Below are 18,278 nucleotides of genomic sequence, written 5' to 3' on the forward strand. Positions count from 1 at the left end.
GGCAAATTTGCACCTTGTGAGGGGAGGGACCTATGTACTGAATTTCAGGACTTTAGGTCACATGGGGTGAGGGGCATTTCCCTTTTCAATCGTTTGTTATAGCGCCACTATGTGGCCAATTGGTATGGCATTGCATGAGAGTACGTGGCCTATGGATGGCCTTTACCATTATGCAACTTTCCATCCTCCTAGGCCTTGTTATCTCAGCCAAATTTGCATTGTAGTGTATTATAGTGCTTTATTTTATTTCTACATGATAATCAGAGACATACTATATATTTCAGAAAGTAACAATACTTTTTTCACAGTCAGTCTGCCAGTGAAGAATGTTTTATCTACAGTAGGAGCAGAAAATATATTGTCAGGCTGAAAGGTGAAGGTAAGTACAATGTCAAAGGTTAAAGTTTAAGATTGTTGCACTTCTATTGGCTTTCATCCTCTGTAATCAATGATACCGGAACCTGCCATTGAAATCACATCTGTACCATGGTTAAGGTAGAATTTCTGCAAAATCCAGACATTGTCTTACATATGTATGAGAAAATGGGGCACATATTCTATACAATCAGAAATAGAAAAGATAAAGGATGGGGAGAATGAGAAAATACTCACAAAATATAATTACAATATACAAGATAATAAGACCACACACACACTTTCTCGAACTCACTTTTAACTTTTACACACACACACACACACACACACACACACACACACACACACACACACACACACACACACACACACACACACACACACACACACACACACACACACACACACACACACACTCTCCATGGGACAGCAGACTCCCGAGTTGCAGCAAGGGCGATGGAAGCTCACCAAGACAGCAAGCGTACATCACATTGATTACCAGCCAGGTGGGAAGCTTCAGATGTGTGGGACTAGGACAGTGGCTTGGTGTGTGTTTAGGGGGATTGATGCTTCACTCCAGGGGTGGGGGGGATCACCTCTGTGTGAAGGGGCTGGTGCTGCAGGAGAGGGGGTGAAGGGGGCAGGGGGGAAATCGAGGGGGGAAGTTGTCGCTCAGTCACTCTGGGCAGGGTGGGTTGGAGCTGAGTCTGTGTGTTTCTCCATAGAGCATTCTCTCGCTCCCCTTTTCACTATCACTCACTTCCTGGTCAGGACAGTCGGTCTCCCAGTCAACCATCTTGCATCTATAGCTGGGGTAGAGAGAAATACATGTTATTAATAAATGGATACCATTATCCTTGGAAACACACGTTATAACCATAACTACTGTTCCCTGAAGGTGGGAAACAAGGTTCAACATAACTATGGGGAGTTGCACTCTAGCGACTTCGATTGAAGAACAAAAATCATGTCTTCCACAGGTGATAAGCGTGATGCTCGGATTCATTCCTTCAATTCAGTACTGCACTTCACAGAGCCTAGGAACGGGCGGTGCGGGGCCAAACAGGTGTTGTACCTTATTTCCCTCCTTCAGGGAACAGTAGTTATATTCATAACATTACGTTCCCTTTCAGTCAGTACTTGTGGTACAACACAAGTATGGGGAACTAGAATCCCGCCCCAAGCTGGCCCCAACGGATACCAAATGAAATGGCCCATGGCAGACCACCCAGACCTCCACCCCTCAAGATGCAGTAGTTGGGTATTGTGCACACGGGACACGCTGCCTAATGACCCTCTCCTGTCCTAGCTGTATGCATGCTGTGGGCTACACTGGGAGCAGTGACATCCAAGCGATAAAACCTCAAAGTGAGTGGTGATGCTCGCCGCAGCACAGATATGCCCTACAGTCAACCCTTTAAATAATGTCTAAGACGCTGCCAGACACCTGGTGGAGTGGGCGCGAAACACCGCTATGTAACCCTTGGCCCTTTCTGCAATATGCCAGGGAGATAGTCTCCACAGTGGGAGAGACGCTTAGAGAGTGCCCTGCTGTGAGCTGGAAAAACACACATAAAACTGGTCACCTAACCGGAAATCCCAGGTCCGCTCAATGTACGTGCGTAAAGCTTGTACTGGACACAGGGCATGTAACCTCTGTTGCGCTTCAGAAGCAAAAGGAGGAGGCAATAAGGGAAATTGCTCAAAAGCTAAAGTCCAGTGGGACATAACCATGACTTTCGGGAAGAAGGCAGCATTCGGATGCAACGTCCCCTTACCGTTGCCAGGGGCGAACTGAGTACAGGAAGGGTATTTGGATGACGCGTGGAGGTCCCCAACACGTTTAGCCGAGGTCAAAGCCATGAGCTGGAAGGTCATGTAGGAGAGGATCTTAAGATCCACCGATTCCAGAGTCTCAAAGAGCGCCTCCAAAACCATAGCCAAATCCCATGTTGGCGCAATAGGTTTAGAGACCGGTCTGAGACAGCACACACCTTTAAGGAACCTAACAACCAAGTGTTGGGCCCCCAGTGTGGAGAATGCCCGACGCTGCTCGAAAAGCTCCTGTAGGAACACTAGGATGTCTCTCACGAAGCACTGAAAATGAACAAGTCCTTTATCTTGGCACCAGAGCTCAAACGCCTGTCACTTATACACATACAGCCCTCTCATGGAGGGTGCCCTTGCAGACTGAATAGCAGCAATAACCTTCAGAGGTAAACCTCGCGGCCTCTCAGAGGCCAGGCCCAGAGGAACTAAATGATGTTGATTTGCTGATGCTACAGTGCCTTCAGAAAGTGATCACACCCCTTAGAAAAATTGTAACATTTGTAGAAGATTTCCCCCCCAAAAAAAACACGTCTTGATTAGATAAGTATTCAACCCCCTAAGTCAATACATGTTAGAATCCCCTTTGGCAGAGATTACAGCTGTGAGTCTTTATGGGTAAATCTCTAAGAGCCTTACACACCTGGATTATGCCACATTTGCCCATTATTCTTCAAACTCCAATTGTTTGTTGGTCATTGCTAAACAACCATTTTCAGTTCTTGCCATAGATTTTCAAGAAGATTTAAGTAAAAACTGTAACTCGGCCACTCAAACATTTCACTGTCTTCTTGGTAAGCATCTCCAGTGTAGATTTGGCCTTGTGTTTTAGTTTATTGTCCAGCTGAAAGGTGAATTCATCTCCCAGTGTCTGGTGGAAAGCACACTGAACCAGGTTTTCCTCTAGGACTTTGCCTGTGCTTAGCTCCATTGCATAAAAAAATGCATCCTGAAAAACACCCAGTCCTTAACAATTACAAGCATACCTATAACATGATGCAGCCACCACTATGCTTGAAAATATGGAGAGTGGTTTGCCCCAAACATAACACATTGTATTCAGGACAAAAAGTGAATTGCTTTGCCACTTGTTTTGCAGTAGTATTTGTGCCTTGCTGCAAACAGGATGCATGTTTTGGAAAATTGTTATTCTGTACAGGGTTCCTTCTTTTCACTTTCAATTAGGCTAATATTGTGGAGTAACTACAATGTTGATCCATCCTCAGTTTTCTCTTATCACAGTCACTAAATCTATAACTGTTTTAAAGTCACCATTAGCCTCATGGTGAAATCCCTGAGCGGTTTCTTTCCTCTCCGGCAACTGAGTTAGGAAGGACGCCTGTATCTTTGTAGTGACTGGGTGTACTGATACACCATCCAAAGTGTAATTAATAACGTCACCATGCTCAAAGGGATATTCATGTCAGGTAGAGAGATGAGGTAGTCATAAAAACATTATGTTAAACACTATTATTGCAAACAGAGTCCATGCAATTTGTGACTTGTTAAGCACATTGTTACTCCTGAACTTATTTAGGCTTAACAAAGGGGTTGAATACTTATTAACTGAAGACATTTCAGCTTTTCCTTTTCAGATTTTTTCTCCAAAAGCATAATTCCACTTTGAAATTATAGGGTATTGTATGTAGGCCAGTGAGAGAAAAAAATATATTTAATCAATTTTAAATTCTGGATATTGAAAAGGCAAGGGGTGTGAATACTTTCTGAAAGCACTGTATGTATTGGCTATTGAGAGGCTTTGAAGCCACTGGTGGGCCATATTGGCACTCCCCAGTAGGAGCAGTCCTCCATAGGAAGGAAAGGAATTCTACAGTATTTCAGTTAAATGTTTAAAGGACAAAATGACAAGTATTTTTTGTTGTTGTAGTGGGGACAGTAACATTAGTAATCACCGTCCATATCCCCAGAATTGTGTAGCCATTGCACAGCGCATCCCTGTTGTGACCACCTTGCGGAATAACACCTGGCCCATGAGAACCACTTGCGACAGTACCTGGGGGTCCTCCCACTGGGCCAGTGCCCGCAGCCATGCCATGGACACCCAACGCGACCGGTTTAGGTGGCGAGTTGTGTCCAAGCGAGTGGCTAGCACCCAGTGCTTGAAAGGCTGCATCAATAATAGCCCCAGGGGAACGCCTACTACCATAGAAGCCATCATCCACAGTAAGCGCAGGAACTGGCGAAAACGCACTGGCGAAAGGAACTGGCAAAAAATCCAAAATTGGGCAAAGCTGAGCCAGAACCTGGATACCCTCTGCATGGATATAAAAAGTGTGATTCACGTGCAAGTCTAACTCGAGACACAGGAACAGAATGCACTGCAATGGGGTCCGACAGCTCTTTTTCTGGTTTGCAATAAAACCTAGAGACTGAATATGGGACACTAGCCTGGATGTGTGCAACATAGCTTGTTCCCTTGACTCTGCTGCTATCAGCCAATCGTCCAGATAGGCCAACACCCTCAGCCACTGGCCCCTCATGGGTGCCAGAGCTGCCTCCACTACCTTTAAAAAGGCACGAAGCGAGAGGGAGAGTCAGCACAACAGGATCAAAAACTCGTAGGCTATCGCTTCATAATGGAACCTCCAAAATTTCCTGTGACCAGGGTACATGGGCACATTAAAATATGCCTCCTTCAGGTTGATTGTGCTGATCCAATCGCCGGGACGCATGGACCATAACAGCCTCTGGTTTGTGAGCATTCTGAATGTGCAAACCCTGAGGTGCTTGTTTAGGGTACGAAGGTCTAGAATCGGAACGTAGCCCCCTTCCCTTTTCGGAATACTGACTGTACCAGCAGGGCCGGTATTGCCTACTTCTGGAGCAGGGAGGATATTTCCTGCACTATGCAGAAATCACTCCGCCATTTCCTGGTTGCAAAAATTTGAATAGTTCACCTAAATTCAGTTTATGCGACAAGACAAGGAAGACAACTGTGTGTCTGAATGTGGAGGAGGGAAAATGCTTGATTGAAATCACATGTGGGATACACAACACTTTTGATACCCATGAACAATGGGGTTGAAACGATGTGTTTACGTGCAAATGTTTGTCTGAAGCCCGGTCCACTCTGGATTCGGGGGCATTGGCCATCAGTGACACACCCAGATTGGCCGTGCCACTTGGGGGTACTGCTGTCACAATGGGTGTTTGGGGAGGCTCTGCCTCGGACTCGTAACAATCTGCCCTGGTGCTGGGTCTGGCCCCTGGGGCACCCCTCTTAGCCAGCGGGGCTCCACCTGTCGGCTTTAGGGAAGGTGCTCCACCAACAGCCCTGAAGGACCTCCGAGGGAGAAAAGCGTGCGGCGCTTATTCCTGCTTCTTTTAACCTTGAACCACGCCTGTGTGGCCTCCAGGGCCGAGCTGAACAACCCCATAGGAGAAAATCGTCTCATCAGGGTACATCTGTCTGTCCCTGTCTGGCACCTGTGAGAGCATCAGCCAAAGATGACAATGTGCCACCACAGTAGCTCCCATGCTTTTCCCGAGCACCAGAACGGTACACCGGGACATGCGCAGAATGAACTCGGCACAGTTCTATGAATGAAGCATTGGACACCAAGCCCTGGTGTCCAATGCGTCATTCATTCATGCCTCTACTCCAAGCCGAGACAAACACAGAAATATTGAGTATCTTTTGGAGATATAAAATAACTGCATGACTAGGGGCATGGTCGCGAAACTGAACTCGGCTTAGCCTTCATCATCTCAGTAGCATTTTTATCCAGCTTACTCATTGCACAAATAAATGAAGAATAACTAATTGTTTGTGATTAGGAAACTATGAGAACAAATACAAACTCCAGCACGTAAAGTCTAGGGGGTGAGCACGCTCTACCATGAAGGGACAGTTTAGTTGGCACAAAGTTAGATAGTCTTGCGTTCCCAAAAATTTAGTTTTTAGTAGTGTGAATCGTTACTGCTCACATCGAGGTGAAGAGTGGAAGAATTTTAATAATGAATCCGAGCCTAATGCTTACACCTGTCAAAGTCGCGAGAGTTTGACTCCTAAAAGTGGTGTTGTACCGAGAGTGCTGACTGAAAGGGAACTGGTCTCCATCTCCCATCCTGTGGATAGCAATTAGGCAACTGAGTTATCTAGAAAAGCCCAATCAGTGATTTTTCTTCTTCTAAGAGATCTTTCTAAGATGTTATACTTTGAGCACTCAGAGTAGTTTAAAACAGAATAACTTTATGACTCATGTGTCTGAGTGGAGAATGCTTTATGGGATATATTGTAGATTACATCTCTCTCTTGCTCTCTCTCTCTCCCCTAATAAAAGTAGGGCCCATTGTTGTTTTTAAAAAGCCACCATGAGAAGATTGTGTGATACCCGACAAAGGAATTCTGGAAATAACAAAATAAATGTGGTACTCTTTTCTATCACTCTTTTTTTGCTAGTGGAATAAAATAACCATAATAACATATCTAGAATGAATACCTTGGTAAAACACAAGAAAGCACTTTCTTTCACTTTCTTGTGGTAGAAGACAAGGCAGAGGGTATGATCAGATGACTAACATTAACTAAATGGATTTATAGTAATTGTGGGGAAATATTTTTGGAACTCTTTGACAACATCCACTCACTGCTTAAAAAAGGTAATTGTATAATATAGACTCCTCACCTGCTCAGGATGCTACTGTGAGCTCTTAGGAGACAGGTTTGATCTCCTTCACCACATCCTCAATCACCTGCACCATCACCTCCGCACACTTCACCGACGTCGCCTTCTCTGCCGCTGGCTCCGCTGAGCTGGCAACTGTCACAGCCATGGCAACAGCAACCTCCTCTTCCATGCTGTTAACTGGGGCGTCTTGAATGGCAGCCACAGCCTCTGTTGAAACATCCGTTTGATGCTCTTCCAGTGCTGTCTGGGGGCCGTCCGATGTCTGTTCCTGAACTGCGGCACTGTCGTCTTTCATGTTTGTTTCGACAACATCGGCGACAGTTGGAACAGGGGCGGGGGTGTCTGCCGTTTGTTCAGGGTCTGTTGTGTCTTCATTGGCCGGGGCTTCCTTTGTCTCTGGTGAGCTTACAATGGCATCTTTTTCTACCACCTCCACCATGATTTCCTCCGCTGCCTCTTCAATGATCTCTGTTGCCTGTATGACCACCTGTGTGGTCTGTGGGACTACAACCTCTGTAGTTGTCTCCTCTGGCTGGGCTGGGGCTTCAGCAGTCTCTGTGGGGGCATCTGGGACTGGGGTCTCTTCTGTCACAACCGTTGCTTCTGACTTCTCTTCAGCTGTCTCTGGTGTGGGAACCTCTGCTATCACTTCCTGAACCACCGCTTTTACCTCAGCTTGTTGAACCTCGAGTTGGAATTCATTAACTACTTCCTCTCCCTCAGATTGTGGAACTTCCTGAACCTCTAATGCGTCAATGTTGCCCTCTACCTCTTTGATCTCCTCCTTTGCCTTTCCATCTGTCTCACTCTCTGTCTGGTCCACCTCGGTTACAACTTCAACCTCTACAACTTTCTCCACACTTACATTGACCTCCATTGCTTGCTTTAATTCCACTTCCTGTTTTATTTCCTCTACTTCCTCTTTGAGAACATCCTCCACCTCCTTGGTAACCTCTTCCATGAGACTCTTTGTGATTTCAACTGAGACTGGAACGGTGTCAATGATCTGGACAGCCTCGTGGACTTCCTTTGGTGCTTTTTCAGCCTCGGCTGGTGCCTCTGGAGTAGCAGACACCTCTGCTGGGGTTTCTGGTGCTGGTGCCTCAACTTGGACTACAGGAGTTTCAGCAATGACAGGTTTCTCCTCTGCTACTAGTTCAATCTCTTTCTCTATCGTTGCTACCACCTGGACTGGTGGTGCATCTTCAGTTGTGATGGTAGCAGTGGCAGGCGCTTTGGGTTCAAACTCTGCTTCAGACACTTTCTCCACAGCACTCTGGATGACCACCTGAGCGACGACCAAGCCCGTCTCCTCCATGGCCTCTGCCTCCTTTGTCTCTTCAGCCTCTGTAACGCCAACCTCAGTCACCTGCACTTGAATTTGGTCATCGCCAGCGGGCTCTGCAACTGCCACTGAGACCTTTTCCACTGCCATGGCCTCTGTGACCTCCACTTGCTGGGTTTCCAAGGACTCAGACAGTGGGCAGACGAGGTACGTGGTCTGCTTTACAATGGCAAACTCTTCAGCAGGGGCAACAATGGCTGCCTCGCACACTTCAGTGACTGTGGGCTGGTTAGCATCAGTTAGTGAAGTGACCATTTCTCGGGCAGCAGGCTCATTCACCTCCTCTACAGCAGTGACCTCTTCGACGGCAGCCATCTCTTCTTTACTTTTGACCTCAATGACAGGTGCCTCAGAGCCATCCAAAATGTTAGCAGCAATGGAGTCTTCGACAGTTGGTACAATGGGGTCCACAATGTTCTCATTCACCGCAGGGGCCTCAACAATTTCAACCTCCATCTTGATATTATTGATCGTGACGACCTTTTCATCTTCATGCTCTTTACCCTCAGTGGCTATATCAGGATTTGGGATGTCTTCAATAGTTTTCTCTAGTGGCGGCTCCAGGAATATGCTTTCGACCTGCTCCACTTGAGCCTGGAACACTGGGTCTTCATTAGTGTCAGCCGCCTCAGTTGGATCAGCCTTATCTTCTACCGGCATTTCAGCAGACAGACCATTGCTGATCTCAGCTAGACATTCCATGGTGGGAATTACAAGCTTCTCCACAGCCACCTTGGCGATCTCCTTGGTGCCCAGGACAGTGCAGATGGCGGAACCCTCGATTTCTTCATGCACCATCAAGACAACATTTGATTTGGTTTCGGCGAACTCGATCGGCGGAGTGGGTTCTGGGACGGAAGCAGCCTCCTCCAGTGGGATCTCTATGATTTCCACAGAAGTCAGGCTTGGGAGATCACTGAGCAGCTCCACAGCCTCCTGCTGGACCTCCAAAGACTCTGTCTCAGGCTCATTGGACAGAGGGGTGGTTTTGCCATACGTGGCTGGGATCATCTCTTCAGTTACCTCAGAAACAGACAGATCAGGCTCCTGGCAAATGACTGCTTCTGGGATCTGCTCTAAAATGTTCTCGGCATCAGAATTTTCAGTCACCTTGGCAACAGACAACTCAGGTTCCTGCTTTTGGCATGAGACTGCCTCTGAGGTCTGTTCTGCAATGTCCTCTGCGATGGTGGTGTCAGCAGATTTGGGGGTGGCGGCACCCTCTTCTGGGATGTCACTCAGCTGATCATGTGGAATCTCCTGGAGGTTTTCCATGACCCCCGTGGCTGAGATCCAAGAGGGGGATCTCTCTTCAATGGAAAATTGGACCTGAGTGATTGGTGCTGCTTCCTCAGAATCCACTGTCTCCACTGTCATTTCGGCTTCAGCCTCTTCTTTACTCTCGGCATGCTCGTTGTCGAACTCTGAGAGAGGGACCACGGCTGGTGTGTCGGAATCTTCCTCAACAAACCCCAGATTGGAGGAAAGCAGCTTCTTCTTTCTGCGTCCGGGAATGAGTTTCCTCAGAGAGAAGGAGGACTCTTCTTTGGGAATTTCACTGTCTGAGATTACCTGTTCGCCACCAGATTCATCTGTCTTCTCCTCGTTTTTGGGCTTCTTTCTATGGGTGACAAAACGCTTGAGAGTATCCCAGGTGGAGTCTCCTGCGGCGGGGCTAGTGGATGGTTCGGGGGATGACACTGTGTTTTCCTTGTCTGCCTCTCCGGAGCTGCCAAGAGGAGACTCTGCTGTCTTAACCTGCTCTTCCCCAGTTGGTGGTGCCTCCTCTTCGATTTTGGTCTCCTCATCTTCAGAGGTCTTCCTGGTCCTCTTCTTGTTGCCCATACACATCAGGGCCTCCCAGGAGAGTGAGGTGTCCATCTTCATCTTTTTGGGGTCCTCTGTGCTGCCCTCCAGGTCCTCTGTGGTTTCGGTTTTTGGCTCCTCCTCAGTGAGTTCCGGCTCCTCTTTCTTTTTCTCCACAAACACGGCGCTCTCAGTGGAGAACAGGGTGGCCGACATGGCCTTCTCAACAGTTGTCTCGTCCTCGCTCTCAGAGGGCCTCTTGACTCGTTTCTTGGGTGTCACCAGCTTCTTGAAGGAGGACCAGTGCATGATACCTTCTTTCTTCTTGCCTTCGTCTGATCTGGTTACCTCCTCATCAGCCTCTAGGCTGACCTCAGCTTGGGTAGCTTCCACCCCGATGGCATGCTCACCAGACTCCTCTGGAGATGATGCCCCACTGTCAGGTTTCTGGACCTCTGCTGACTCTGTAGAGGGCTGGAGCTGTTCAGGTGCCTGTTCCCCAGACTCGGTCAGCTTGGTCTCCGTATCTTTCTTGTCTTTCTTCTGTTTCTTGGTAGAGAGCTTCTTCAGGCCAGCCCCAGTAAAGAGCTTTTTCAGTGGGCTTCCCTGGGCCTTGACCTTATTCTGGGATGAGAAAAGCTCAACCTCGGTGGTGACCTCAACTGGGGCCTTGTCTGAATCCACAGCTCCTTCAACATTCTCCTCTGCTTGTTTGGCATAATCAGTAATAGCGGCTTCTGAGATTTCCATGTCAACTTCGGCTTGGATCTCCTCGTTGATCTCTTCGGCAGATGCTTCAGGTGTCTCAGTTTCTGATAGTGTCACTGGCTCCACCTCCTTCACCTCTTCCTTTGCTTTCTCTCGCTCCACCCCAGCCTCTGCTTTCTCCTCTCCCTCCTTTATCTTCTCCTCAGCAGCTTTCTCTTTTGGTTCCTCCTCTTTGGCCTTTTTGATACTTGCCTTCTTGCGCTGGTTGGAGAAGATTCCCTGTGTAAAGAACCTTCTGAAGGGGGACGCGGGGGCCTCCTGGCCACGTGGGGTAGTTGCAGCTGCAGCTGGGTCCGAGGGCTCTTTCTCTGCAGCCTCTCCATCCACAGTCTCAGATGGGGCATCCACTGGAGTTGCAGCCTCAACAGCGTCAGCCTCAACAGTGGCGGTCTCTGGCTCAGCCGCCTTCCTCTCCTCTGCAGTGGCGGCTTCCTCTTTAGTTTCCTCAGACCCCTTAGTCCCTCCTTCCACGTCCTTGTCCATCAACTTCAGCATCTGCACCGGATCAGTCTTCTCATTCTTGTCCTTCTTCAGAGTGAACTTGAAGCCGATGAAATTGAAGATCTTCTTGAAACCCACCTCGTTGGCCTCACCCGATTTCTCCTCAACCTCCTTCTCTTCAGGCCCGGTGATGTTGTTGGCGTCAGGAGACTCATTCTCCTCCTTCTCTCTGTTCACCTGAGAGGCCACCGCAGCCTGGAGGGAGTCCATCATCTCAGGAACAACCTCCTTCTGAGACACGGACACGCCATCAACTGAAATGACAGGGAGATAAGTATTCATCTTTAGGTTGAGGTAATACACATTCCCACAAACAACAACCAGCAGGCACTCTTTATCTCACACGGGCACATAGGGTGGAGCCAGACTAGAAACAAGACTGTCAGGGCAAAAGGAAAATGGGTAGAAAACAATAAAAAATATCAAACTGATATAATGTACAGTTGAAGTCGGAAGTTTACATACACCTTAGCCAAATACATTTCAACTCAGTTTTTCACAATTCCTGACATTTAATCCTAGTAAAGATTCCCTGACTTAGGCCACTTAGGATCGCCAATTTATTTTAAGAATGTGAAATGTCAGAATAATTGTAGAGAGAATGATTTATTTCAGCTTTTATTTCTTTCATCACATTCCCAGTGGGTCAGAAGTTTACATACACTTAATTAGTATTTGGTAGCATTGCCTTAAACAATTTAAACTTGGGTCAAACATTTTGGGTAGCCTTACACAAGCTTCCCACAATAAGTTGGGTGGATTTTGTCCCATTCCTCCTGACAGAGCTGGTGTAACTGAGTGAGGTTTGTAGGACTCCTTGCTCGCACACACTTTTTCAGTTCTGCCACACATTTTCAATAAGATCGAGGTCAGGGCTTTGTGATGGCCACTCCAATACCTTGACTTTGTTGTCCTTAAGCCATAACTTTGGAAGTATGCTTGTGGTCATTGTCCATTTGGAAGACCAATTTGTGACCAAGCTTTAACTTCCTGACTGATGTCTTGAGATGTTGCTTCAATATATCCACATAATTTTCTTTCATGATGCCATCTATTTTGTGAAGTGCACCAGTCCCTCCTGCAGCAAAGCACCCCAACAACATGATGCTGCCACCCCCGTGCTTCACGGTTGGGATGATGTTCTTCGGCTTGCAAGCCTCCCCCTTTTTCCTCCAAACATAAGGATGGTCATTATGGCCAAACAGTTCTATTTTTCTTGCATCAGACCAGAGGACATTTCTCCCAAAAGTATGATCTTTGTCCCCATGTGCAGTGGCAAACCGTAGTCTGGCTTTTTTATGGTGGTTTTGGAGCAGTGGCTTCTTCCTTGCTGAGCGGCCTTTCAGGTTATGTCGATATAGGACTCGTTTTACTGTGGATATAGATTATTTTGTACCTGCTTCCTCCACCATCTTCACAAGGTTAATTATTGAAACAGTGGATGTTCATTTTTATGCAGATGATACTGTTCTTTATTCAAGTGGTAGTAGTTTATCTTTAGCTTTTAAAAATGCCCAAAGAGCATTTAACATCATACAACAGAATCTGTATGATTTAAAGCTGATTCTAAATTCAGGTAAAACAAAATGCATGGTATTTTCAAATGCCAGGCATGTTACAAATCATGTCATTGCTACATTGGCTGGACCTAATATAGAGCAAGTTAAAGTGTACAAATATTTGGGTGTGTGGGTTGATGATAAGCTGAGCTTCACTGTGCATGTAGAGAACTTGATAAGGAAGCTCAAGCTGAAAATACGATTTTATTACCGGCATAAGGCTTGTTTTTCTTTTGAGGCCAGGAAGGAGCTGGTACGATGTACATTACTGTCGGTTTTATATTTTAGTGATGTTATATATATGCAGGCCTCAGCCACTACCCTGAGAGCACTTGATTCAGTGTATCATGCAGCCCTCAGGTTCATTACAAATCAGAAACGTCTAACACATCATTGTGATCTCTACAGCGCTGTTGGCTGGTCGTCATTGACCTTGAGTAGGCTTAAACACTGGTATACAATGATTTATAAGGCCATATTGGGTAAAATGCCATTTTATCTCTGTTCTTTTTTAGTTAGGTCAGTAAATAAGTATCAATTACGGTCCCATTCTGATTTGCTTCTAACAGCACCAAAAATCAGAACAGGTCATGGTAAAGGTAAATAAAAAAGGTCCTTTGCTGTTGTTTTGGGATTGATTTGCACTTTTCGCACCAAAGTACGTTCATCTCTAGGAGACAGAACGCGTCTCTTTCCTGAGCGGTATGACGGCTGCGTGGTCCAATGGTGTTTATACTTTCGTACTATTGTTTGTACAGATGAACGTGGTACCTTCAGGCGTTTGGAAATTGCTCCCAAGGATTAAGCAGACTTGTGGAGGTCTACATTATTTTCTGATTTCTTGCCTGATTTATTTTGATTTTTCCCATGATGTCAAGCAATGAGGCACTGCGTTTGAAGGTAGGCCTTGAAATAGATCCACAGGTACACCTCCAATTGACTCAAATTATGTAAAATAGCCTATCAGAAGTTTCTAAAGCCATGACATCATTTTTTGGAATTTTCCAAGCTGTTTAAAGGCACAGTTAACTTAGTGTATGTAAACGTCTGACCCACTGGAATTGTGGTACAGTGAAATAACTGCAAACAATGTCTGTAAACAATTGTTGGAAAAATTACTTCTGTCATGCACAAAGTAGATATCCTAACCGACTTGCCAAAACAATAGTTTGTTAAAAAGAAATTTATGGAGTGGTTGAAAAACGAGTTTTAATGACTTCAACTGTATCTAAAGATTTCATTTTCAACATTTGAAGATAATTTAAACCACATTAGAAAAGCAGTAGCTGAGAGATTTTGACCCCTTGAGTGGATTTAATCAATCATTTGATAGATTAATTGCAGTCAGATTTCGTAAAACAAAAGGTTTGATCATTGACACCACCCAACAACAAGCCCTGGAGGAGACTGCAGTGTGTTTCACAATGAAAGCAATTCCATTGCCAACGCTTGAACAAAGATTCAGTCCCAAAACAAAGAAAGCTTACAGACAAGGGTATACTGTAAACTCCTCAGCTGTTGCTTCTTCCAAAATTATAGCTATGACTTTATCCACTCATGCATCTACTGTAAGACGCAGTTTCTTTATTGTTTAGGTTATAAAATGGCAGCAAAAGAAATGGCAGCAGTTTTACGGTCACCCAACCAATTGTGCTGTTATGTGATTTTTTTCGCATTATTTGTAACTTATTTTGTACATAATGTTTCTGCAACCGTATCTTACAGCAAAAAAAAGCCTCTGGATATCAGGACAGCGATCACTCACCTCAGATTAGACAATGATTTTTTCTTCAACAAGCAGGACGCACAGGACATTCTTCTAACACCCGACAAGGCCAACATCCCAGTTAGTTGCAAGAGGGAGAGACGCAGGAACAGAGGACAGAGAGCTGGATGCCTCGTGAGGATCCGCAGAACGCGAGGGTGAAAGCTGCCGTTACAGTCAATATTACTCGCCAACGTGCAATCATTGGACAATAAATTAGACGAGGTACGATCACGAATATCCTACCAACGGGACATCAAAAACTGTAATATCCTATGTTTCACGGAATCGTGGCTGAATGACGACATGGATATTCAACTAGCGGGATACACGCTGCACCGGCAAGAAATAACAGCACACTCCGGTAAGATGAGGGGGGGGGTGGTCTGTGCATATATGTAAACAACAACGGGTGCACAAAATCTAAGGAAGTTTCTAGATTTAGCTCGCCTGAAGAGTATATTGTGATAAATTGCAGGCCACACTACATGCCTAGAGAGTTTTCAGCTATACTTTTAGCGGCTGTTTATTTACCACCACAGACAGATGCTGGCAATAAGACCACACTCAGTCAGCTATATAAGGAAATAAGCAAACAGGAAACCACTCACCCAGAGGCGGCGCTCCTCTCCTAGTGGCCGGAGACTTTAACCTCTTACATCTAGACGTTCCGCTAGCGGAACACCTGCTCCAATATCCAATGATGGGCGTGGCGCGAATTACAAATTCCTCTAAAATCCGAAAACTTCAATTTTTCAAACATATGACTATTTTACAGCATTTTAAAGACAAGACTCTCGTTAATCTAACCACACTGTCCGATTTCAAAAAGGCTTTACAGCGAAAGCAAAACATTAGATTATGTCAGCAGAGTACCCAGCCAGAAATAATCAGACACCCATTTTTCAAGCTAGCATATAATGTCACAAAAAACAAAACCACAGCTAAATGCAGCACTAACCTTTGATGATCTTCATCAGATGACAACCCTAGGACATTATGTTAGACAATGCATGCATGTTTTGTTCAATCAAGTTCATATTTATATCAAAAAACAGCTTTTTTAAATTAGCATGTGACGTTCAGAACTAGCATACCCCCCCGCAAACATCCGGTGAATTTACTAAATTACTCACGATAAACGTTCACAAAAAAACGTAACAATTATTTTAAGAATTATAGATACAGAACTCCTCTATGCACTCGATATGTCCGATTTTAAAATAGCTTTTCGGTGAAAGCACATTTTGCAATATTCTCAGTAGATAGCCCAGCCATCACGGCTAGCCATTTAGACACCGACCAAGTTTAGCCCTGATCAAACTCCGATTTACTATTACAAAAGTTTCATTACCTTTGTTGTCTTCGTCAGAATGCACTCCCAGGACTGCTACTTCAATAACAAATGTTGGTTTGGTCCAAAATAATCCATCGTTATATCCAAATTGCGGCGTTTTGTTTGTGCGTTCCAAGACACTATCCGAAATGGTAAATCAGGGTCGCGAGCATGGCGCAATTCGTGACAAAAGATTTCTAAATATTCCATTACCGTACTTCGAAGCATGTCAACCGCTGTTTAAAATCCATTTTTATGCCATTTTTCTCGTAAAAAAGCGATAATATTCCAACCGGGAATCTCCGTTTAGCTATACAGACAAAGGAAAACAAAGCTTTTGGTCGACGCGGGCACGAGCCTGAGTCTCACAGTACTGTAACCAGCCACTACCCAAACGCGCTACTTTGTTTCAGCCAGAGCCTGCAAAGCCACGATTCAGCATTTTGCCGCCTTCTGAGAGTCCATGTGAGCCGTAGAAAGTGTCACGTAAGAGCAGAGATCCCCTGTAATTGATAGAGATAATCAACAAGGCCAAGAAATGGTCAGACAGGGTACTTCCTGTACAGAATCTTCTCAGGTTTTTGCCTGCCAAATGAGTTCTGTTATACTCACAGACACCATTCAAACAGTTTTAGAAACTTTGGAGTGTTTTCTATCCAAAGCTAATAATTATATGCATATTCTAGTTTCTGGGCAGGAGTACTAATCAGATTAAATCGGGTACGTTTTTTAACCGTCCGTGAAAATACTGCCCCCTAGCCATAACAGGTTAATGCAGGGATACTTAAATCAGTTCTACCTAATTTCTATCAACATGTTAAATGTGCAACCAGAGGCAAAACAATTCTAGATCACCTGTACTCCACACACAGAGACGCGTACAAAGCTCTCCCTCGCCCTCCATTTGGTAAATCCGACCACAACTGCTATCCTCCTGATTCCTGCTTACAAGCATAAATTAAAGCAGGAAGCACCAGTGACTCGGTCTATAAAAAAGTGGTCAGATGAAGCAGATGCTAAACTACAGGACTGTTTTGCTATCACAGACTGGAACATGTTCCGGGATTCTTCCGATGGCATTGAGGAGTACACCACATCAGTCACTGGCTTTATCAATAAGAGCATTAAGGACGTCGTCCCCACAGGGACTGTACGTACATACCCCAACCAGAAGCCATGGATTACAGGCAACATTCGCACTGAGCTAAAGGGTAGAGCTGCCGCTTTCAAGGTGTGGGACTAACCTGGAAGCTTATAAGAAATCCTGCTATGCCCTGCTACGAACCATCAAACAGCGAAAGCGTCAATACAGGGCTAAGATTTAATCATACTACACCGGCTCCGACGCTCATCTTATGTGGCAGGGCTTGCAAACTAATAAAGTCTACATGGGAAGCACAGCCGAGAGCTGCCTAGTGACACGAGCCTAACAGACGAGCTAAATCACGTCTATGCTCGCTTTGAGGCAAGCAACACTGAGGCATGCATGAGAGCATCAGCTGTTCCGGACGACTGTGTGATCACACTCTCTGTAGCCGACGTGAGTAAGACCTTTAAACAGGTCAACATTCACAAGGCTGCGGGGCCAGACGGATTACCAGGACGTGTGCTCTGGGCATATACTGACCAACTGGCAGGTGTCTTAACTGACATTTTCAACATGTCCCTGATTGAGTCTGTAATACCAACATGTTTCAAGCAGACCACCATAGTCCCTGGGCCCAAGAACATGAAGGCAACTTGCCGAAATGACTACAGACCCGTAGCACTCACATCCATAGCCGTAGAGCGCTTTGAAAGGCTGGTAATGGCTCACATCAATGCCATTATCCCAGAAACCCTAGACCCACTCCAATTTGCATACCGCCCAAACAGATCCACAGATGATGCAATCTCAATTGCACTCCACACTGCCCTTTCCCACCTGGACAAAACAGGGAAAGCGGAAGGAACACCTATGTGAGAATGCTATTCACAAAAAAAAGTAACACCTATGTGAGAATGCTATTCATTGACTACAGCTCAGCGTTCAACACCATAGTACCCTCAAAGCTCATCACTTAGCTAAGGATCCTGGGACTAAACACCTCCCTCTGCAACTGGATCCTGGACTTCCTGACGGGCTGCCCCCAGGTGGTGAGGGTAGGTAGCAACACATTTGCCACGCTGACCCTCAACACTGGAGCCCCCCAGGGACCTCCTTCCCTCCTGTACTCCCTGTTCACCCACGACTGCATAGCCAGGCACGACTCCAACACCATCATTAAGTTTTCAGATGACACAACAGTGGTAGGCCTGATCACCGATAACGACGAGACAGCCTAAAGGGAGGAGGTCAGAGAGC

The 18,278-nt window shown here is 45.8% G+C and overlaps 1 protein-coding gene across 1 annotated transcript in view; it reads right to left on the bottom strand.

The window, feature by feature from the left end:
- Positions 1-221: 221 nt before the first annotated feature.
- LOC106571757 (A-kinase anchor protein 12) overlaps positions 222-18,278 on the bottom strand; it is an 89,832-nt gene continuing 71,775 nt past the window's right edge. The window contains exons 3-4 of the mRNA XM_014145182.2: positions 6,852-11,528; positions 222-1,184 (exon numbers count right to left, since the gene is read on the bottom strand). Of these exons, the coding sequence (XP_014000657.2) occupies positions 6,877-11,528 (4,652 nt within the window). The 3' untranslated portion in view covers positions 222-1,184; positions 6,852-6,876. The remainder of the gene's footprint in view (positions 1,185-6,851; positions 11,529-18,278) is intronic.

Source organism: Salmo salar, chromosome ssa15 (genome assembly GCF_905237065.1).
Source record: "Salmo salar chromosome ssa15, Ssal_v3.1, whole genome shotgun sequence".
Taxonomy (NCBI): domain Eukaryota; kingdom Metazoa; phylum Chordata; class Actinopteri; order Salmoniformes; family Salmonidae; genus Salmo; species Salmo salar.